At 48.3% G+C, this 22,941-nt stretch overlaps 1 protein-coding gene across 1 annotated transcript in view; it reads right to left on the reverse strand.

Moving 5' to 3' along the window:
* The window catches only part of ANTXRL (ANTXR like), a 59,680-nt gene extending 39,009 nt beyond the window's left edge, over positions 1 to 20,671 (reverse strand). The window contains exons 1-3 of the mRNA XM_082285821.1: positions 20,468 to 20,671; positions 1,636 to 1,707; positions 1,430 to 1,505 (exon numbers count right to left, since the gene is read on the reverse strand). Of these exons, the coding sequence (XP_082141947.1) occupies positions 1,430 to 1,505; positions 1,636 to 1,707; positions 20,468 to 20,628 (309 nt within the window). The 5' untranslated portion in view covers positions 20,629 to 20,671. The remainder of the gene's footprint in view (positions 1 to 1,429; positions 1,506 to 1,635; positions 1,708 to 20,467) is intronic.
* Positions 20,672 to 22,941: the final 2,270 nt, after the last annotated feature.

The raw sequence follows: 22,941 nt of genomic DNA on the forward strand, positions 1-22,941 counted from the left end.
AATTGACCACTGATCACCAAAAGACCCTTCTTGATGAAGTTTTCATTATATTACTGGAACACAAGGCACAAATATTCAACAGATAAGGCACAGGCAGTTCAAACATCAGCTCCAGATGCCATGGGGCAGCCTTTTTTTAAGAGAATAGTGAGAACCTTTCTAAACTCCATTTTGCAACTGGGTATTTTAGATGACACAATCACAATTACAGAGAATACAGGAGGCTATATGGGATGAAGGTAAAAATCAGGAACTGGGGTTGGGGATGTCCATAGGGCAAAAGTCCCATTTTTACCATTCTGAGGTATAAATGAGCTGAAAAGGCACAGAGTGATCCATACAGGGAGCAGGAGTTCAGGACAGGAAGCACTCTAATACCATGTTCAGCATATTGATGGAGGGTTCCTGTCTACTTTTCACCTTGCAAAAAGGAGATTCACCCAGGGAAATGTAAGCAAGTTTGAGCTCTGTCACCAACATACATGGAGACCAGAAACAAAACTCAAGGGAGCCAGCAGAAATGCAAGAGCCCTGCAGGATTTTTGGATTTGGATGAGACCCTGGAGTACAAAGTTGAGGGAGTAGTTGTTCTTTCTGCTCCAAAGTTCCCATTATTTTATAGGGTGCCCTGTACTATTGAGGCCCTCTCACACAGACAGCAGCAGCAGCGAAAGTGAAGGCTTTAAGCTGAAATGAAAAAATAAATACTTAGAAACACCCCAATGACAGGGATTTGTGTGTGTAAGGCAAAATAAATTTAAAAAATAATACTTTCTGGGGGGTGGGATTTTTTGTGTTGGGGCTTTTTTCAGTGGCAGTTTGGGGTTTTTTAAAGAAAGAGAATTTGGTTGTCAAGTTGGCAACAAAAATTTTGCTCCAGCTTTTTCTTTTACAAAGCCTGTCACTTGGCTTTACAAACCATCCTTACATGGGTACCATTTACAGGCAGCCCAGGAGAGGGGTGCCACAGCCTGGTGAGGTCCTGCTCCAGCACCGGGGACAAGCAGCTGCTGGTGTAAAGGTCAGGGCTTTGAGTCCCTTCCAAGGGCACTGGGGGACCCTCACACACTCCTTTGCTCACCAGTTCAGGGTCTGAGATCTCTTACACAAAAATTGCCCTTATTTGGGGAGCTGGGGATAGCAAGTATGTACCTGGATCCTCAGCTGGAAATGCAGTTTCTCCCACTGTGCAATACCACAGTAAAGAACAGACAGCCCAGTGCTACCTTTCTCTTACAAAGCTGAAAAGAAAATTGAAATGGGACACCCAAGCACCTTCTAAGCCCTCCTCCAGCTGGGAATGGAGGAGAGGATTTCAGTTGGTGCCACACCAAGGACCAAGACAGATCTCCAAATTCTGGGTGTGGGGCCACTCGCTGTTTGAGAGAGGGGACAGAGGGTATTTCTGGAGGAATGCTGTGGGAGGTACTTGCCTGTTCTCTGTTAGTTTCATGATCGTAGTGCCTCGTGAAGAAAAAACAATGAAAGACATCCGCAACATTGGACTGAAAGAGAAGAACAGGCCAGATCCACATCACATGTTACTTCAGCAGAAATTCATTTTCTAATAAGCACTGAACAACAACAAAAAAATTATATACAGGAAATTGAAGTATCATCTCAAAAGAACTTTACCTTATGAACTTCTCAGCTAGGCTTTCCACAAAGGAGTAAATCTCAGTCCAATGATTTTTGACACTTCCAGATCTGCATACAAAACATAATTGATTACATTAATCTTCCTTTGCAGTGAAGTTCCTTGTTCCACTTGAAATTTTAAGCCTGGCCTACTCCAAAGGTGGTTAGGGACACAAATTACACAGAGTTGTGTTGAAAGCCGTAAAAAGAGCCATGAAGACAAAACCCACTGACTCAGATAAGTAGTAAGAGGTCTGAAACAGTTTACCATAAAAATTTGAAACAAGCTCAGTAACCCTTCCATTAGCTTTGGTTCCTTTTATAGTATTAAATATAAATACTTTATTCAAGTTTAATTAATTTCACTGGACTTCATTAAATTATCTGCTATCAGAATATTTACTTTCCTAGAGCACAGCTATGCCCTTGCAGCCACACAGGAAGTCTTGACTGATCTTCTATTCTCCCAGAATGCGTGGGAGAATGTTTCCATGAATTACTGCTTGTTTCAAAAGAGAAAGCTTTTGAAATAATTCTGAAGGGAAAGGCAGTACTCTTGGATAATTTACTGGATGAATGTTCTGGGCAGTCAAACCCTGGCTCCATTATGGATTTCTTGCGAAAACTTGGACAACTTAGTTACATGCAGAACACTTACACACTCCTGCTCCACTTCTATGATACAAAACTACATTAGTGGCACTCCCTGGCTTTTTTCTGCCAAGTCTTAGCAGGGGACTCCGATGGGACTGAGACCTCAAACAGAGCCTTGCATACAGCAACCCTACAGTAAATTATAGATTTATCTATACCATACACTTTCAATACATTAAAAAGGCTACAAAGCATGAAAGTCAATGGTTTTTAAAGCCCTCCCTAGGACTGTGGTGTTTGTGAAAGAATGACCCATTTGCTTTCCTTGCTTGCTGAACTCATCTATCAGGTGTCTCAGGCAGATAAAAAGACAGCTGGATAAATGAAACAATGGCACACAAAATCACAGGGGCTTAGATGCAGAACTAAAACCAAAGTTCTGAAACTTTACTATAAAGCAGTAGGATTCCTCTTACTGCTGTTAGGCATTTTTCTGTGTAAACATGAGAAAATAATTACATACTACAATCCTCAGTTCTACTAAGGGATTTCCAAGTGATATTATGCCACTCACTCCTGCCCTTGTATGTCAGACACAGAAGCCCACATGTGCAATGCAGGACGGCACTGCCTGCCCTGCAGCAGTGCTGGTGGAGTGGTGAAGAGCAAAGATAAAGGGACAAGGACCAAAGGAATCTCCTGAAGTAAATAAGCTAAAACAAATCGTCTTGTGTAACCCTGTGCTTTCATGCTGCTCTTCTGGAGAACTAGTGATTCATTCACAGAACAAACTGGTTATAAAAGAATGAAGAAATTTTCAGGCAGTAAGGGAGGGCAACAAAACACTAGGGACTGCTCAAACCACAGCTCTGTAGTCCCCAGTTTATACGTGCTATGCAACAATGTGCTTATAATTTGTGAACAGCACCGATGAAAGGTGCTGGCACTATTACCAAATTAACCCTATCAACACCTATAGTTCTCCAGGATTTTTATGAAAGTCCCAGACTAAATCTCAAAACATGATGAAGTCAAAGATTTTCCTTGAATCTATCCAAGATGCATCTACAGCTCCCAACTTCTAAAAAAATTCTTTACCCCCCTGAAGCTAACACTTTCTATTTCATTCTGAGCTTGCCATCTGACTTAAATTCAACTCCTGAAATTTTCAGTGAAGTCAGTTGCCCACACAGCATAGCCATCATCTCTTACTTGGAAAAGACTGACCTATTTTAGATGAGGTATCAAATTTCTGTGGCCAGCTGCAGAGGCACTGATGTAATCCAAAAAAAGAAAGTAGCAGCAAATTTTCTTTTGAACTGCAACAAACCAGCATTTCCAGTACCTTCTTAGGACTGCCAGAATTACTTCTTTTTTCTCCCTTTTTTTTTTTTTCTTGGAAAGGGTACAGCCAGCAAGACTGAGAATTGACTGTAATAAATCAATAGGCACCCACCCCCAAAAAACGAGGGAGGTCTCTGTCATGGATTAGTCCTCACAGGGAGTGTACTGTGCTCTCAGAGTGCCCAGCTCTACATCACTGAGCCCTGCAGAGCAGAGTTACTTCAGCACAGCAGTGGGTGTTCTTCACCCCAAGAGGAATTCTGCACCCACATGTTGCTTACCAGCTGGGAAATGTCAAAAGTGTCCCAGTCTATCAACAGGGAAAAGTCAAGGCCAGACAAAAATACTAGCAAGAAAATGTTGGTTTCAAAATCCCATAGAGGGAGTACCAGTGAAGTGATCAGCATTGAATCACTTTCCCCACCATACTCCTCCAAGTCCAGGTGTCTTCTCCCACTGCAAATGGTGCCAAAATGCCATCAATGCCAGTCATGTCAAACTCCTCATGAATGCCAGTGGGAATGGCCTGGCTTATAGAAGAGCCTGATTGTTGGGGTTTTAGTTTAGTCTTAGGTTTTTTTTCTGTTAAAGGAATTTTCTCCCATATGCATGTTGCTAGGGGACAAATAGCTGTACTTAAGAAAGACAAAAAGGGAGTGGGGCGGGCCTGGCTACTTTTTTGTCTACACCTGGGTGTGGGGGCAGTTCGCTCTGAGCGTCCGGAGAGAGAAGCTGCAGAGAAAGGAGCTGCTGCTTCTTCTTTTTTTGGCCGTTCTTCTCTTCCTGCTGGAAACAACGCCGGGACCCCAAAAGCCGCTTTCCCTGCCCTGCTGGAGGCCGAGCTGTGGCTGCCCTGCCCCACTGCTGCTGCTTCGAGTTTTTCGCTACGCTGCAGCCCTGCTCGCCCTGCCTGCCTGGGCACCCGTGGGGTTCTCCCATCTGGATACATCTCGCCTGCCACCCGGGATTTGCGTTCGTCCCTGCCGCTCCTGCCTGCCGTTTCCAGCCTGCTGCTCCCGCCTGCCGTTCCCAGCCTGCTGCTCCTGAGAGTCCGGGATCGGCTGCCCAGCGGTTTGTGAAGCCTTTGTTCCTTCCCTTCCCGGGATCCCAGGCCGCCATTGCCCGCGTGTTTCCCGAGCTCGCTCCGGAGCGCCCCCTGCAGCCGCGGGGGAACCATCGCACCTGCCCTGCTCACCGGGAGCCGCCAGCGCCCCTGCCGGCTGCGAGCGGAACTGCACCCGAGGGGAAATAGCCTGACAGCCGAGAAGGCTGGCACTGGGTTTGTGTGTGCTGTTACTGTCATAGTTGTTGTTGTTTTTGTTTGACTGGTTATATACATATACATATATATATATATATATATAGTAAAGAACTGTTATTCCTATTTCCCACATCTCTGCCTGAAGGCCCTTGATTTCAAAATATAATAACTTGGAGGGAAAAAGGGTTATATCTGCCACTTCAAGGGGGGCTTCTGCCTTCCTTAGCAGACACCTGTCTTTCAAAACCGAGACAGATCTTGGCGCCCAACGTGGGGCCTGAGGGCATTAAGAGAGAGAGGTGAAAAAAAAAAAGGAATAACAGTTCTTGGAACTTTATTTTGTGTGCCAGATATAGGAACCTTGTTAGGCTGCACTATGTGGTCTAGTTTACCCTGGTTCGGGTGGCATGTGGCCGTAGCTATATTCTTCCCCTTTGCAGCTCCTTACTTGAATCTGGGTCCTCTGACTAAGGCTACCATTGCTGTTATCCAGCTTGCGTTATGGGTTGAGAAGGTGAGGAATTCATGGGTTTTTAGCTTCCTCCGGAATGTGGGCACATGGATAAACGGCTATCACACACTGAGCACATGTTTTTGGGGTTATGTTAACAATGGTACCTTCTGTGAGGAAATGACACCAGGGGAAGTTTTCCCCCAACCCCTCAACCAGTTCTTCGGGCCCACCCCATCAATTTTCGAAGGGTTTAAATTCCCTCTGAATATTAACCATCTGCTGCTGATAGGCCTACTCTATTTAGCACTCAAGGATAAGTTGAGATTGGCTTGGATATCTACCCGGACACCAGCCCCAGAGACTAGAGATCCTGCCCCAGAACCTGACATGGCCCCAGACACAAGAGATCCTACCCCAGAGCCCTATCCTGCCCCAGAACCTGGCACGGCCCCAGACACTAGAGATCCTACCCCAGAGACTGACGTAGCCCCAGACACTAGAGACCCCGCCCCACAGACTGATACCGCCCAACAGTCCACCTCAGAAATGGACTACCCAAACTGGGTGGGGGTACTGGCAAAAGGGATGCAAGAGATGTGCCAAGAGATGGGTCAGGTGCGCCAGGGGATATGCCAGGAGATGGGCCAGGTGCGCCAGGAGATGTGCCAGGAGATGGGCCAGGTGCGCAAGGAGATGTGCCAGGAGATGGGCCAGGTGCGCAAGGAGATGTGCCAGGAGATGGGCCAGGTGCGCCAGGAGATATGCCAATTGCTAAGGGAATACACCTCCTCAGCTAGTGAAAAGCCCTCTCCCTGCCCCAAAGAGGGTGAGTCCGATGGTACAGCAGTAGAACCCACGGATGTTACAACCGTCCAGGCTTCAGCTGAACCACAAGGACAACCACAGCCAGCAGCAGTCGCCCCTGTGCAAAGGAGGAAGTGTAAGACCAAATCAGTACGACCAGTTAATGATGATGGACAACCAGGGCCCTCACAACCAGCAGGAGAGCCAGAGCCAGAAATCATCACTGAGTCCCTGTCGTACGACAGTCTCCGCACTATGCGAAACGACATTGCGCGAAGGGGGCGTGAGCCTTATACCACCTGGCTGCTTCGGGTTTGGGACCTTATGGGCACAAGTGTGCAACTGGATAGTGGTGAGGCAAGGTATCTGGGATCATTGACCCAGGACCCAGGTGTGGACCAGGTATTTGTGAGGGAGCCAGGGCCCCTTTCTCTCTGGGAGCGGCTCTTAATGAGTGTGAGAGAAAGGTTCATTCACAAAGAAAGAATGCAGGAGTACCATCATAGAATGCAGTGGAAGACACTCGAGCAAGGGATTCAACAGCTAAGAGAGGTGGCAATATTAGAGGTACTCTTTGGGAGGGATGGACAGCATGATAATGACCCCGATAAGGTCAGGTGCACAGGACAGATGATGTGGAACCTGGCAAGGCTGGGGCCATCGCAATACACCACCTTCATTGCAACGATTGATGCTGACAATACCCGAGAAACCGTGGGCTCTGTTGCCAGCAAGCTCAGGCATTATGACAGCATGATCAATGGCCCGCTGAAAGCTCATGTCTCTGCTGTGGTCCAGGACCTCAAAGAGGAGATGAAGGAGATGAGGAAGGAAATGAGGGAGGAGATGAGGGAGGAGATGAGGGAGGAGATGAGGAGGGTCAGTGTGGCACCAGTGCGAGTCACAGGCCCCCAAGTCAGAGCCCGTCGTCCCCCTGCTAGAGAGAGAGGGTACACCCCACGAGCTGAGCTGTGGTTTTTCCTGTGTGAGCATGGGGAAGACATGAGAAGGTGGGATGGGAAACCCACCTCTGTCCTGGCAGCGCGGGTGCGTGAACTCAAGGAGGGAGGCACTAACCGAGGGGGTTCCGCTAAGGTGAAGGTAGCCTCAGCCTCCCGTGACCGAGCTGCCAGGTATTTCAGAAGGGAGGATGATATGTCGGATCCCCTTGAAGGTACCTCGAGCATGTACACCCAGGGAAAGAATGATAACCAGGGCTAGAGGGGCCCTGCCTCTAGCCAGGAAGAGGCACGGGAGAACCGAGTTTTCTGGACGGTGTGGATCCGATGGCCTGGCACATCAGAGCCACAAAAATATGATGCATTGGTTGATACTGGGGCACAGTGTACTTTAATGCCATCGGGACATGTGGGGGCAGAACCTGTATCCATCGCTGGGGTGACCGGGGGATCACAGCAGTTGACCCTTTTGGAAGCTGAGGTGAGCCTGACTGGGAAGGAGTGGCAAAAGCATCCGATTGTGACCGGCCCAGAGGCCCCGTGTATTCTGGGCATAGACTTCCTCCGGAATGGCTATTACAAAGACCCAAAAGGACTCAGGTGGGCATTTGGTATTGCTGCTGTGGAGGCAGAGGGCATTAGGCAATTGAACACCCTGTCTGGACTATCTGAGAATCCTTCTGCAGTTGGGCTCCTGAAAGTGGAAGAGCAACGAGTGCCAATTGCCACCTCGACAGTGCACCGCCGGCAGTATCGGACAAATCGAGATGCTGTGATCCCCATCCACAAGATGATCCGCGAGCTGGAGAGCCAAGGGGTGGTCAGCAAGACCCACTCACCCTTCAACAGCCCCATCTGGCCTGTGCGCAAGTCTGATGGGGAATGGAGACTGACTGTGGACTATCGTGCCCTGAATGAAGTGACTCCACCGCTGAGCGCTGCCGTGCCGGACATGTTGGAGCTCCAGTACGAGCTGGAGTCCAAAGCAGCAAAGTGGTACGCCACTATTGACATTGCCAATGCATTCTTCTCTATTCCTCTGGCAGCAGAGTGCAGGCCTCAGTTTGCCTTCACATGGAGGGGCGTGCAGTACACCTGGAACCGACTGCCCCAGGGGTGGAAGCACAGTCCCACCATCTGTCATGGACTGATCCAGACTGCACTAGAAAAGGGTGGGGCTCCAGAACATCTGCAGTACATTGATGACATCATTGTGTGGGGGAACACCGCGACCGAAGTGTTTGAGAAAGGAGAGAGAATAATTCAAATTCTCCTGCAAGCTGGTTTTGCCATCAAGAAGAGCAAGGTCAAGGGACCTGCCCGAGAGATCCAGTTCCTGGGAGTAAAGTGGCAAGATGGACGGCGTCAGATTCCTACTGAGGTCATCAATAAGATCACAGCAATGTCTCCACCGACCAACAAGAAGGAAACACAAGCTTTCCTAGGCGCTATAGGTTTCTGGAGGATGCACATTCCCGAGTACAGCCAGATCGTGAGTCCTCTCTACCTGGTTACCCGCAAGAAGAACGATTTCCACTGGGGCCCTGAACAGCAGCAAGCCTTCGCCCAGATCAAACAGGAAATTGCTCATGCCGTAGCCCTTGGCCCAGTCAGGACAGGACCAGAGGTGAAGAACGTGCTCTACTCTGCAGCCGGGAACAATGGTCTGTCCTGGAGCCTTTGGCAGAAGGTGCCTGGTGAGACTCGGGGCCGACCACTGGGATTCTGGAGCCGAAGCTACAGAGGGTCTGAAGCCAACTACACTCCCACAGAGAAGGAAATCCTGGCAGCTTATGAAGGAGTCCAGGCTGCCTCAGAAGTAATTGGCACAGAGGCACAACTCCTCCTGGCACCCCGACTACCGGTGCTGGGGTGGATGTTCAAAGGAAAGGTTCCCTCCACGCATCACGCCACCGATGCTACTTGGAGCAAATGGATTGCCCTCATCACGCAGCGCGCTCGAATTGGAAACCCAAGTCGCCCTGGGATCTTGGAAATAATTACGAACTGGCCGGAAGGTGAGACTTTTGGGTTATCTTCTGAAGAAGAAGAGGAGCAGGTGACACGTGCTGAAGAAGCCCCACCATATAACGAGCTACCAGAGAGTGAAAGACAATACGCCCTCTTCACTGATGGTTCCTGCCGAATTGTAGGCGCTAGCCGGAAATGGAAAGCCGCTGTATGGAGCCCCACACGACAAGTTGCACAGGCTACTGAAGGAGAAGGTGGATCGAGCCAATTTGCTGAGCTCAAAGCTGTTCAATTAGCTCTGGACATAGCTGAAAGAGAGAAGTGGCCAAAGCTCTACCTCTACACTGATTCATGGATGGTAGCCAATGCTCTGTGGGGTTGGCTAGAAAGGTGGAATAAGGCAAACTGGCAGCGCAGAGGAAAACCAATCTGGGCTGCTGAAGAGTGGAAAGACATTGCCACTCGGGTAGAGAAGCTATCCGTGAAGGTCCGTCATGTAGATGCTCACATCCCCAAGAGCCGGGCTAATGAAGAACATCGTAACAACAAACAGGTAGATCAGGCTGCGAAAATAGAGGTGTCCCAGATAGACTTAGATTGGCAACATAAAGGAGAACTGTTCCTAGCTCGATGGGCCCATGATGCCTCAGGTCATCAGGGCAGAGATGCCACCTATAAGTGGGCACGAGACCGAGGGGTGGATCTAACCATGGACAGTATCTCCCAGGTTATCCATGATTGTGAGACATGCGCTGCGATCAAGCAGGCCAAGCGGGTGAAGCCTCTGTGGTACGGTGGGCGATGGTCCAAATACAAGTATGGGGAGGCCTGGCAGATTGATTACATCACACTGCCTCAAACCCGCCAAGGCAAGCGCTATGTGCTCACAATGGTAGAAGCCACCACTGGATGGCTGGAGACCTACCCTGTGCCTCACGCTACTGCCCGGAACACCATCCTGGGCCTGGAAAAGCAAGTCCTTTGGAGGCATGGCACCCCTGAGAGAATCGAGTCTGACAATGGGACTCATTTCAAGAACAGCCTTATAAACACCTGGGCTAGAGAACATGGCATAGAGTGGGTGTACCACATCCCTTACCATGCACCAGCAGCTGGGAAGGTTGAGCGGTGTAATGGATTGCTTAAAACCACCTTGAAGGCACTGGGTGGGGGGACTTTCAAAAACTGGGAGATGCATTTAGCAAGAGCCACCTGGTTAGTTAACACCCGAGGCTCCACCAGCCGAGCAGGCCCTGCCCAATCCGAACCCCTACAAACAACAGACGGAGATAAGGTTCCAGTGGGGCACATGAGAGGTATGCTTGGAAAAACTGTTTGGGTAAAGTCTGCCTTGAGCAAAGACAAACCCATCCGTGGGGTCGTTTTTGCTCAGGGACCAGGTTGCACCTGGTGGGTGATGCAAAAGGATGGAGAGACCCGATGCTTACCTCAAGGGGACCTTGTTTTAGGGTGAACTACCCATGACTCTGTACTTGTATCATTATCAGCATGTATATTTGTGTATAATTTGGGTAATGCATAGATTTATATGGTTAAGAAAAAAGTTAAGTTTCATGTAACATGTTAGTATGGGAAAAAATTCGGGGTGGATAATGTTGGGGTTTTAGTTTAGTCTTAGGTTTTTTTTCTGTTAAAGGAATTTTCTCCCATATGCATGTTGCTAGGGGACAAATAGCTGTACTTAAGAAAGACAAAAAGGGAGTGGGGCGGGCCTGGCTACTTTTTTGTCTACACCTGGGTGTGGGGGCAGTTCGCTCTGAGCGTCCGGAGAGAGAAGCTGCAGAGAAAGGAGCTGCTGCTTCTTCTTTTTTTGGCCGTTCTTCTCTTCCTGCTGGAAACAACGCCGGGACCCCAAAAGCCGCTTTCCCTGCCCTGCTGGAGGCCGAGCTGTGGCTGCCCTGCCCCACTGCTGCTGCTTCGAGTTTTTCGCTACGCTGCAGCCCTGCTCGCCCTGCCTGCCTGGGCACCCGTGGGGTTCTCCCATCTGGATACATCTCGCCTGCCACCCGGGATTTGCGTTCGTCCCTGCCGCTCCTGCCTGCCGTTTCCAGCCTGCTGCTCCCGCCTGCCGTTCCCAGCCTGCTGCTCCTGAGAGTCCGGGATCGGCTGCCCAGCGGTTTGTGAAGCCTTTGTTCCTTCCCTTCCCGGGATCCCAGGCCGCCATTGCCCGCGTGTTTCCCGAGCTCGCTCCGGAGCGCCCCCTGCAGCCGCGGGGGAACCATCGCACCTGCCCTGCTCACCGGGAGCCGCCAGCGCCCCTGCCGGCTGCGAGCGGAACTGCACCCGAGGGGAAATAGCCTGACAGCCGAGAAGGCTGGCACTGGGTTTGTGTGTGCTGTTACTGTCATAGTTGTTGTTGTTTTTGTTTGACTGGTTATATACATATACATATATATATATATATATATAGTAAAGAACTGTTATTCCTATTTCCCACATCTCTGCCTGAAGGCCCTTGATTTCAAAATATAATAACTTGGAGGGAAAAAGGGTTATATCTGCCACTTCAAGGGGGGCTTCTGCCTTCCTTAGCAGACACCTGTCTTTCAAAACCGAGACACTGATTTCCCCTCCCTCCCACCCAAGCTTCCCTCTAAATATCCCTATTTGTGAAGGACATTTTTGGCCATTTTGTGTGTGTTTGTGTGTGCATATATGCTTTGGAGGCTTCTTGGGTTTGGCCTGATAGTTTCTGTTGCCCCAGAGGCCTGACCTCATACCTCCAGCAATGGCAGCTTTGATGGCAGACTAAACAAAAAATTACAACACTAAAATATTTGCTATATGATACACTATGTCGTCAAATACAAGTTCCACCACTGACAAACAGAACTGCCCTGCGCTATTGAAAATCCTGAGCCATTCCCCTGCCTTTGGAATCTTACCTTTCACACTGCAAAATCACCGCTTCTGTCAGCATAAACTAACTTGTTGCCCTTTGTGGCTGGATCAGACTAGGAGAAAAAAATGTAGCACCTCAAAGATCATCACTGTGCAGAAAAAGCAGTGGGGTGGGACACACACTGGGCCACCCCCATCAGCATCTGGGACTAGCTGTGGGGAAGTGACACAGACAGGGTCTATGTCACTTATGTATCCTGTTGTGGAGGTTTGTACCAGTAGGTCCACTGAGCCAGCACCGTGGCTGTCTGCAAAAAAAGAAAGCCTGTGTTGCAGTCAGATCCATCTTTCAGGCTCACGCCTTGGAGATTTCCTGCTTTCAGCCATCACCTACCTGGTTCAGCCCCTCACATCAATCAAAGGCTGCCACTACCCTGCCAGGCCCTGGCCTTCCTCCCTGCACTTTCCCTGCTGAAGAAGCCCAGCCAGCCTAATGTTCTCTGCAAAGTAGTGAGGCATCACAAGACCTCTGTGGATGGTGACCCACAGCTGACAAGCAGTTTGTGTACCTTTTGCAGTCAAGTGGGATGGTGAAGCATCAGCCCTCAGAGGTGCCATAATTCTCACAGTGAAGGAAAATACACAGTTGCTGTGGGCAGCTGGAATGTTCCAGAAAGCATCTCAGAGCATGTTTCTGCTGCTGCTTTCACTGGGGTAAACCTGGAGTGGGACCAGAGAAGTAGCAAAATTTCTCCAGGTTTATACTTATGCTATTGGGACCAGAATTCAGCCCAAGTGAAGCTAAAAAAAACCCCATAGAAGCCATTTGCCTTGAGCGTGCTCCCTGCTCCATGAGCTGTGTTCCCATTACACACAAGACAAAGAGAAAAGTCAGCAAACCACAACACAGGAAAGAATGTCCTCCCAGCCTCATCAGGACTGGGCTCGGAGGAGCAGCTGCTGCTGCAGCTCCTGCTGCTGCTCTTTTCCTTAATTCTACATTGCTACTGCTTGATAGGAAGGGAAAAGAGGAGGTCAGTGAGTATTTCTGGGGGTGGAAGGAAGTGATGTGATTCCAAGGCATGATTCCACTCCTGCCAATTTTGGAGTGATTCCTTCTGGTTTAGCAGAGCTCTGCGTCAGCATAAAAACCATGAGCATGTTAGAATTGTGCCTATCCAGTCTGAAGTATTTCACTGATGTTTGTGAAGACAAAGGGCAAGATAAATTGGAAACTTTCTCTCCTTACGTGCTCCCAGCAGCAATGGGAGCTGGAGCCCAGAGAAACGAAGCAGCACAACCCTGGCATAAGGGGTACCACTTTCAGCCCAGTCAGTTCAGCAGGCAAATAGCAGGAGGGACAGTTGTGTCTGTCCTAGAGCACACATGAATCACAGCTACCACTGAATTCACTGTCAGGAGCCCACATGGATCAACCCAGTACAATGTACAGCAGCCATGCAGCTTTGCAGTGAAAGTTAAAACCCCAACACTACCCAAACAGTAAATATTTTTATTACTGTATGTACACAGAGAAGGCAGCAGGACCCAAAGCCTTTCATCCCTGCTGAAACTGACCGAGTGAAACCCCTTGAAAGCACAGAGCTGCCCCTTGTCCTGTTCCACATACACATACCCCCCATGCCCATTTTCCTCAATTACAGATTAGCTGAAGGCAGCAATTCCAGACATCCTGGAGCAAGTAAAAGAAACATTATTACTGATGCTGGGTTTAGTCTGAATATGGTGTCAGGAGAGTATAAGACCTCTTAAGTTTGTAGGTCCCTGTAAGTCTCTACCCCCTTGAGCTAACAGTGGCCCTGTACATGGCCCATTGCTCACAAATGTGACACTATTGTTATTTGGAGGGCTCTTTGTGGTCACAGCCACATTGTAGACAACAGAATTCTTGCACATGGCTAATAATGGCTCTGCAATAAAAGCAAACCCTGGGGCATCTAGTCTGTTGTGGTTTCAGACATGCCCGAGTGTTCATCCACCCCTCTGCTCCCTTCTGAGCTACCAGAGCATTCAAAACGACAAGAGTCCTCCTCTCCCAAACAATGCATATAGCAAGTATGGAAGGGACCTTGACTGGGTGATGCACCCAGGCAAGAAAGGACTAGTTTCTATCATCTGCTCCAGAGACAATTAGAAACACGGGCAGAGAGCCATTCTGAGACAGCCCTTGTTTCAGAGTACTTGTAACATTAATGGACAAGACAAGGGCTGGAATGGGGAGGGGAAGATGGAGAGAAGTGACTGCAAACTGGGCTTTAATCCTAGGCCAGCATTCGAGCATATGACCCAAAGTACATGAATCCAAAAGTTTCATGACCAAACCCATTAATGTCATAGTTAGCTTTTGTCCTACGAATAAAGTCTGCAGCAATATTACAGATTTCTCTGAAATCATGCCTCAGACAAAAAACACTGCCCTCTGATCCTATAGTCGTCCATTTCATTCACAAATCCTGTCCACTCGGTGCTATACTATAGTTCTTGCTAAGTCCCTCACCAACAATAGGGCACAAAGTGAAATTCAGAAGCGATGCTCACACTGCATTCAACCACTTCAGATCTCCCTGTAAAGCTCCAGGGATGCTCTGAGCAGCATCAGGGCAAGAAGACCCACTCTGAGCATCCTGGTATTCTGCAGCACAACACAGGGAGCAAAGCAGGGCACACAATCCCAGCCATGCTGCAACACTCTTAACAAGGTGCAAATGATAGGCAGAAGCAGGGATATATAACTCTTGAGCTGTTAATAGCTCACAGGAGTCAATTAATTTCTCCATTTGAGGTTAGAAGATTCAATCCTACTACACCTCATACAAATTCACAGTTTAGAACAGTGAATTTGGCCTGCAAACCCAGACAAAAGTAAGGAAATTCTTAATCACTGAACACACGAATAATAATCCTAGGTCTGTGGGAATCTTACGGTTTACTTCCTTGGCTCAAGCCCCAAATAAATCAGATTTAGTTACATGCATAAATAGACTGCAAATGACAAGCTGCCATGGCTTTTTCTTCCCGTTAACTGTACATGTTTTCTGTCAAATAATCATTACCCATTAGCTTTGCCTTGTGTTTCATAAAGAATTTTTCTCTTGGACTGAAGGAAGGAGAATTGGTTTTCCTGAATATTTCTTTTTTCCTGAAAGAAGCCAAATCTGGCAGAAAAATATCAGACAAAATACAAACAAATAAAACCTGGTTCAAATAACATAGGTATGTATGAGACAGAATAAAAATTTGCTTTGAAACATTCCAAGCAATTATACCTGGTTGTAAACAAATCATAGCACTGGCTGCAATATAACCACAACAAAGAAAGATACAAAGGCAAAATACCAACAGATTATGTTTCGAAAACAGTAAAAAAAAAATACTGCTTACAGGAGTTGGAGATTATGAGAGGTGTCATGGTAGACCATGTGGTCAAGTTATAAGTGAGGGAAGTCAGAAAGCACTTTTAAATACGCACACAGAAATCAATGTTATCAAAGGAACAAAGCTGATACTTTTGTTCAGACAGCAACTCCTCTCAGCTGACATGCATCAGGTTCTATATCTTATCTGAAGTCTGGCTGCAGGAGGTAGATGTTCTTACTTAGAGGAAACAGTGGTTTAGTGGAAACAGCAGTGGTTTAAAAGTCAGTTGATACAAACTTTGCAAATGTAATTAATGTAGGTGATAGAACATGTGTGCAGACACCTATTTTTGCCAGCAGTTTGATTTCCAACCACAACAATGTTGTTTAGCCACTCATCCCCTTCCCACACACTGTGCAAAACCAGCACACAGAGTGGCAGTGGGCTGAGATAGCATGGAGAGAGAAGCTGGAGAAGTTCCTATAGGTCCAGCTCCATCCTAACGATCTTAGGCAGGGACTATGTCAGGCAGGAAAAGAAGCAGAGGGGCACAGTGAGACCCTAAGGCAAAAAAATTTTGCTCTCACTAATACTTGTAACTCATGAGTGCTAAATTCATTCAAACCATTGGCAAGGAAATCTGGGGGGGGGGTGGGGAGGGAAGCAAATAATGTGTTTACCAAATGCTCTTTGTTTGCTTTAAATATGGGATATTGTGCAAAAAACAAGATATGTGGAGATCAGCAATTCCCTCTAGTTGCCTTAAAATTATAGAAGGTGACCTCAAAAAGCAGCTTTTGTTCTGAAAGCTTTTGGCAAATCAGGAAGGATCAACCTGTTTCCCTCCTGACACTTCCCACACCCACAAAACTGCCCTTTCAAGGGCAAGTTGAAAAGGGATGCACAGACTCAAAAAACAAAATCAGGAAGGATATTGGACAGGGTAGCTAAATCCCACCTAATAAGAGGTTGTGCTCTTCCCCATCAGCTCCCCACCAGCGACATTCACCTCTGGAGCAAGGCTTACTAAATTTAAAGAGAGGCAGCTGCAAAATGGATTACAAGTGAGAGATTGGGCACATTGTACTGATGTCTTTACCAAAGTTGCTGGTGACACAGAAGCTCTTGGGAGCACAGGAGACAAAGTAAAACTGATGTGAAAGGCAATACATTTGTGGGCCCAAAGAGACAAAGAGGGACTATACAGAAGTTCAGGGGGAAAACGGGGAGTGGAGAAAATGTAGTTAAGCCAAACACCTGAACATAACAGTTATAATCCAAGAAAACCAGCCAACACTATCAATATATTTCTGCTGCTGTAATCTGCACTGTAGAAAAAGGAAACATTTTCCCAAGCCTGTGCAGCTCATTTTTCCTCAAAATCCAAACAACTTTTAGCAAACATCCCAAATAGGAAAAATAAGAAAATACTATTCTCTACCTCACAGTCAAAAATAATCAAGAAACTACTTCATATTTGGTAAATCGCAACACAGACAGCTGTGGAGCTCAGACCTGTCATGTCAAGCATTGCCAGCAGCAGATATTTATGCTAAGTATAAGTCCTTGCTTTAAAAGGGTTTCTATTTGTTGCATTAATAAACAATCATAATGATGCTACCAGGCACTATTATAATTAGGAAACACCAGAGGTCAGTCATCCTTTCTTCTCTTCAAGTGCAATTCAATATGATTACAAACAACAGCTGGATGTTAACAGCAAGGCAGGATGAAAGGGAGTTATTTACATTCTCAAGCACAAATATTTCACTATAAGACCTGATGGTCAAGTAGTCAAATCCCTAACAGGGCCTGTCCTCCACAGTTTGGGATGGGACTGAAACAAGTTCTTTGTGCACCAGGATAAGCACATGAAGCAACCAAAGGAAATAAGAACTACTCAACAATCAATTATGTCTGGCTTAAGAGCTTTTTATGTGGTTTAAAGGTAAAAATGAGATCTTTGCTATCACAAGTGACTTGATCTTACTACATGCCGTAGGAGAGGTAGGTGTGCCAACTCCAATGTATACTGCCTTACCTCATCAGAGAGTGACTTAGTTGCAAACAGAAGAATCTTTGCTGCTTCAATATGATACTTTAAAGTCTTCCACTACACCTCCAAACAAGCTCAAGCCTGCATAACTCAAAAAGCACAAGGTAGAGACAGCGCAAGACTGCAGACTCTAGGCAGCTGCCTCTGCAGCCAGCATATGTCCTGTTCTTCCAGCTTCAAGAGATTTCCTCATTCAAGCATCCCCAGAGACAAACAAGTCCTAATGTAGCTCTGGCACAGTCAGACAATCCTAAGGAGGATGAGGCTGCTCTCCCTCCCACACATGCTGCTTTTCCCTTTCATTATGCCAGCTTTTTGGGACATCTAAGTTTTAGTAGCACTGCTCTGATCTTGCCTGTCCTATGGAGTTAACATGGAGGACTGCAATCAACTCCAGGCAGAGAAAAATGGTAAGGAAACAGCAATTTTCTTTTTTCTAATTGGTAGCATAGGTATTACACCAATAACTTCACCAGAAGATGATCTTTTCCATCTGATGATTGTTGCCTGCAGGATTAAATCCCCAGAGACTTTTCCAGGCAGAAGGAAAAGGAAAAATCATGCCCCAACAAAGTCATTGCAGTAACATACACAGCATGAGGAGAAAGGTTTGTTGTCTTCTTCCAAATTGCCTCCTACTGATGTATGATTACATCTTTCTATTGGGAAGCAAAGCAGACTTAAAGTCTTTTTGGTTCAACCAGGCTGACTTTATAGACAGGACCTGTCATTCAGCTCACTACAGGGTCAGAGGATTAAAGCCCAGTGTTTTCACAGAACCAATACTTCAATCCCAGTGTTAGACAGCTAACTAAGGCTGAATGCATCTAACTCCAGACTGGCAGGGCACCAACAAAGGGAGGCAATCCCCAAGCCGTAGGGGGATATTTTGTGGTGTATATGGCTGGGTTTTTCTGGGGTTTCTCCCATCTAAAATTAGAGACAGAATTCTTTACAGATATATGTCAGCATGGATCCAATTGTAAAAAAAAAATTGTCCACTGCATTTACAGATTTACCAGATGCTTCTGACTGGCTTCCTGCCTTCTCTCTACCTGAAATACCCTTACCCTTCTCAACATTAATGAATTCTCAACACTATCTAGTTCCTTTCTGATGGACTGTCCCAAAATCCAGGGTCTATCCACTCAGTCAGTCCTCCCTGCCTCCATAAAGCTCCTTGTGTTGCGCCAGATGTCACAGAATACAGCTGGGATAAATACACCCTCAGCCAGCACAGGACCTATGGTTCCCAAGATCTGGCACTCTAACGTTACCCCTATGGATTGTAATGCAATCTCATTGAGACCAAAAGCAGCTTTGCCACCACAATGCTATGTACTTGCTAGGAGCAGGGATAGAGTCTAAAACCACTGAGGGGCCCAAGTAACTCTTAACACAGCTTTTTACCACAGAGGAACTCTTTGGTATAACTCTCAAAGCTCATAAGGACTGAGTTTGCAACTGAAGCTAAAGAGGATTTTTCCATTGGACCCAAATGCATGACTTTTTTACTTCAACCATGATCATATCCAGTTTCCAGTAGCCAAGTGTAGTGAGTGGACAGCATCTGAAACAAAAAGAAAGACCTGTGGCTTGCTAAAATACATTATTTCAGGTCCGGAGTACTAGAGAGGAACTTGCTTACATGATCGACTTCCTACTGTTTGAAGATCAGTGTCTCTGAGCAAATTGCTCTCTTCTCTGCTTTTATTTCCTCAAATACAATATGAATGGTAACAGCACAGTCAGGAAAGTGCTTTCTGAATTATAGATGAAAAGTAGCACAGGGGCACAGTGTGGAGATTGCTAGGGGTACTCAATGTCACTGTAACGAAGAAATTGTACTATAGAAGATAGAGAACCCATACTGCTATCAGCAACATTCATTGCTACAGAGAATTCAGTGTGGGAACTGGGCAGAATGACAGTGCCAGTCACTTCTAGGAAGCCTGGCAGGAATGAATTTGAGAACACCAGCCCCCCACAGTGTCCTTTCTGGACAAAAGGTTACTTCAGGAACAAGTTCAAGCAAAAGAAAAACAAAACAATGACCACATGGTGTATTAGTGTATCTTTTAGAAAGGCAGAATGCCTTTGATCTTCAGCTTCTTTTCCTCTAAAACCAGAATCACTACTTAATGATAACTTCTTACCTTCTTGAATACAGAAATATACATCCTGAGTAATAGTGACTTTTTACCTCTTGCAGGCTGTGCAGAGGGCCTTATGGATTGATCAGTTCTCCCAACTGGGAAATAGAACAATGCAGACTTCATACCTGGCTTGTGGGCAAGAATCACAAAGAAGTCATCCATCTTTCATAATACCCTGCCACCTAGGTAATGCAGGATGTATTAGGTAACACAGCCATCACACTGTGGGATGCTAACAATTTACTCCTAGAGTTAAATCCTTGGCTTTAACCCTTTGACAAGCCAGAGCAGTACACCAGAAGAAACAGAAATTTGTACCTCCAGAAAAACACCTGTGGGCGCACCAGCTTACAACTTGCTTTGCTAGTGCTTGCTAAAACATGCCAACACAGGTGAGCTTAATCACACCCCCAGCCATACCTGAATTCAGCTGACACAGTATTAAAGAGAAGTATTTGACAACCTATTTTAACAGATGTAACTCAAACACAGGTTTAAACAACTCCAAAGAAGCTGAGCAAAAATAAGTTTTATAAAACCTTGTTCCTATAACTGAACCTGTAAAAACACAACCACTCCATACAAGCAGTCTAGTCTTTAGGTACAGAGATGTCACCTGTGCTAAGACCCACAGGTGACATCTCTGCACATAGCCCAAGTCTTAACACAAAACTCCAGGCATGCTGGGGGCACTGACCAACATTCCCATCAAATCCAGCTCACACCACACACCCCACAGGCTACAGCCTGAAAGCAATCCAATTTCCCAGGTTTGCATGCGCAACTAACTCAGCATAAAGGACACTGCTCCCCTAAATGCTCCACTTGGGAGATAGGCAAGTTTTGGGGAGCAAAAATAAGGAATGAGCCCCACACATCATGTTTGGCATCAGGAGAAGTCGTCCGGGAAGACGGGAGAAACAACGTCCCTGCTGCTGCAAGGAGTCACTGAAGGGTGAATAAACGTTTTTAAATGCGACTGTCACTTACTTATCCAGGACGAAGTAGAGATCAAAGGCACCATGACAGGAGCGCTGCTCTTCTTGCTCTTCCTCCTCCTCCGGCCGGGCGCAGCAGATTAGGCTCCCCATTGCCAGCAAAAAGCAGCACAAAAATGCCGCTTTCTCCACACTGCTCCAGCAACTCGCCATCTTTTCCCTCTCCTTAATTCTTCCTCCTCCCCCAATCTCTCTCTCTCTCTGCAAATCTTACAGGCACTTGGGAAGCACCGAGAGTAGAGAGAGAAAAAAAAAAAAGGAAACAAAAGAAAAAATCACTAACTTCAGAATCTCCGCTCAACCCTGAGAGCTCAAGGCAGCCCTACCCGCGGGGCGCCGGACCGCTAGCTCCGGGCACGGGGCTGAGCCCAGGCGGATGGTCCCCAGAACCCAGTCCCCATTCCCCGCCGCCTCGGCGGCTGCCCCGAGCGCCTCAGCCCCGTCCGGCAGGGAAAGAAGAGGCTCCTCTCGCAAGGGCCAAAGGCAGGAAGGGGCAGAGGGAGGGGAGCGGGAGGAGGGAGACAGGATCTTATGGGGGCAAGCTGAACTGGGACTTTCCTGTTCCGGGATATCGAGATGGTGAAGGCTGATGCGAGCGAGGGACCGAGGTTATGGACCGCTGCCCGGCGCCGCCGGGGCACAGGGCGGGCGTTCCTTCCTCCTTCCCTCTCGGACTGCCCTCGGGGCAGGACAGCGGAGAGCGGGGCAGGGTACTCCGCCGCCGGCGGGCAGGGAAGCCGCCCGGGGGCCGGGACAGCCCAGCTACATTCCGGAGCATCACTGCGCGTCCTGCTAAGCCTCTTTCCCGCAGGCTCGGGAGCGGTTTGGGCTGAGGGGAGGTAGCGCCCAAGGCAGAAAGAAGTTGCTGCTGTAGGAGATGGGCGTCATGGCAAAAACCTGTGACAAACCAGAGGTGGGGGCACAACGCGAGGGAGCACTTAAAAAAAAATCTGTTTGCAGCTGAGTGCAATTAAAAACACTATTGCTTGGGGGCGGGGGTAGGGGTAGGTTTTCATGGCCCTCTCGTGCCACAGCAAAATCTTTCTCTTCGTGGAAATCTTGGTTTACTCACACTGCAGTCTGAACACATGCTGCAGGCGATGAGTAATGATGAAATATCTTAATGGAGGCTTTGCACAGTAGCGTAATCATTCCCGCCTGATACACACAGGTTACAAAGCGCTGCCCTGAAGAGATGGCCCAGCTCATCTGGATGCTGTCTCCAAAGTTTGAATAATTAGTGGCTTCCAGCTGCTTTCCCCTCCCCCACACTCTTTGCAGCCCATAATTAAAAAAAAAGAGCCACAGGGGGAGATGTGAGCAGAGTCACTTCGCATGACAGAGTTGGGGCTAGACATTTCTCTCTCGGGGCGAGGCTTCCATCGCAAGTCAAGGTGGAGAGAATCCATCCCCTGTGGGGTGCTGGCGCGCTGCCCCACCGGGCACAGCCCCCCGAATACCCAGCGCTTCGCCGGGGCTTCTTCACCCGGGAAGCCGAGCCGTAACGCTCCAGCCGGGAGCCGCTTCTACGTGCCAGCAGCAAAAAGTGACACCTCCTGCCCCCGACAAAGGTGGAACCCGCGGGGGGCACGGCCCACCCGGGCGGGCTCGGCCCTCTGCCCTGCGGCGCGACGCGGGAAGGGCCGCGGCGTGGGACGTGTGCGTTGTTTGCCCACGGGGGACGCCAGCGGTGCCCTGGGCCCTGCCCGCTCCGCCCTGAGTGCGCGGCTCTGCTGGGAAATGCTGGGATGCTCCTTGCAGCCCCCGGGCCCTTTCCCTCTGCGCACGGCGAGGACACGCGTGCCCGCGGCGCGCCCGCCCCTCCGCGCAAAGCCCCTTCCCCGCCGGACCCCGGCCCCCTCCAGCAGCCGTGGCGTGCTCTGTGCGGTGTAGGCTGCCGCCCGCAAGTCTGACATACAGTTTGCACTTCGGGGAAAGCATCTCGATTTCAGTTGCCTGTTTCTGTGCTGGACCGAGTTAAGACACATCCAACCGCGGCGGCGGTCGGGGACTTATCAAGGAAAGATTAGAGGGTCCACCGGTTTTCAGCCGCTTGCCTGGTTTAACTATGCACAGCTAAAAGCTGAACGCACTGCTTGAGCTCACCACTTGAAAGGTTTTTGAGCACTGGCCAGTTGAGACCCAGCGATTACTTAGATCATGGAGAAATAGAAGAAACCCACATCCTCCCTGGCGACATTCACAAAAAATGAGCAAGCGGCTGCTGAGCAGCAGGAATCCTCCGCTTCCTCCCGCGCCGCCGGGCTTCGGCCTCGCCGGTGCCCACTAGTGTCCGCAGCCCGTGTGGTCCCCGGGAGCCCTCACCACCCCCTGCCCGAGGCAGCCGTCCTTCTCCGCACACACCGCGGCCTTTCAAAACGAAATAAAAATGCTGATAGCATCAGATTCTCTCGGTGCCTCGTGAATATCACACTGTATCGTAAAATAACGCGGCAAACTTCAAGG

This window comes from Coloeus monedula, assembly GCF_965178545.1.
Source record: "Coloeus monedula genome assembly, chromosome: 8".
In the NCBI taxonomy this organism is placed as follows: Eukaryota; Metazoa; Chordata; class Aves; order Passeriformes; family Corvidae; genus Coloeus; species Coloeus monedula.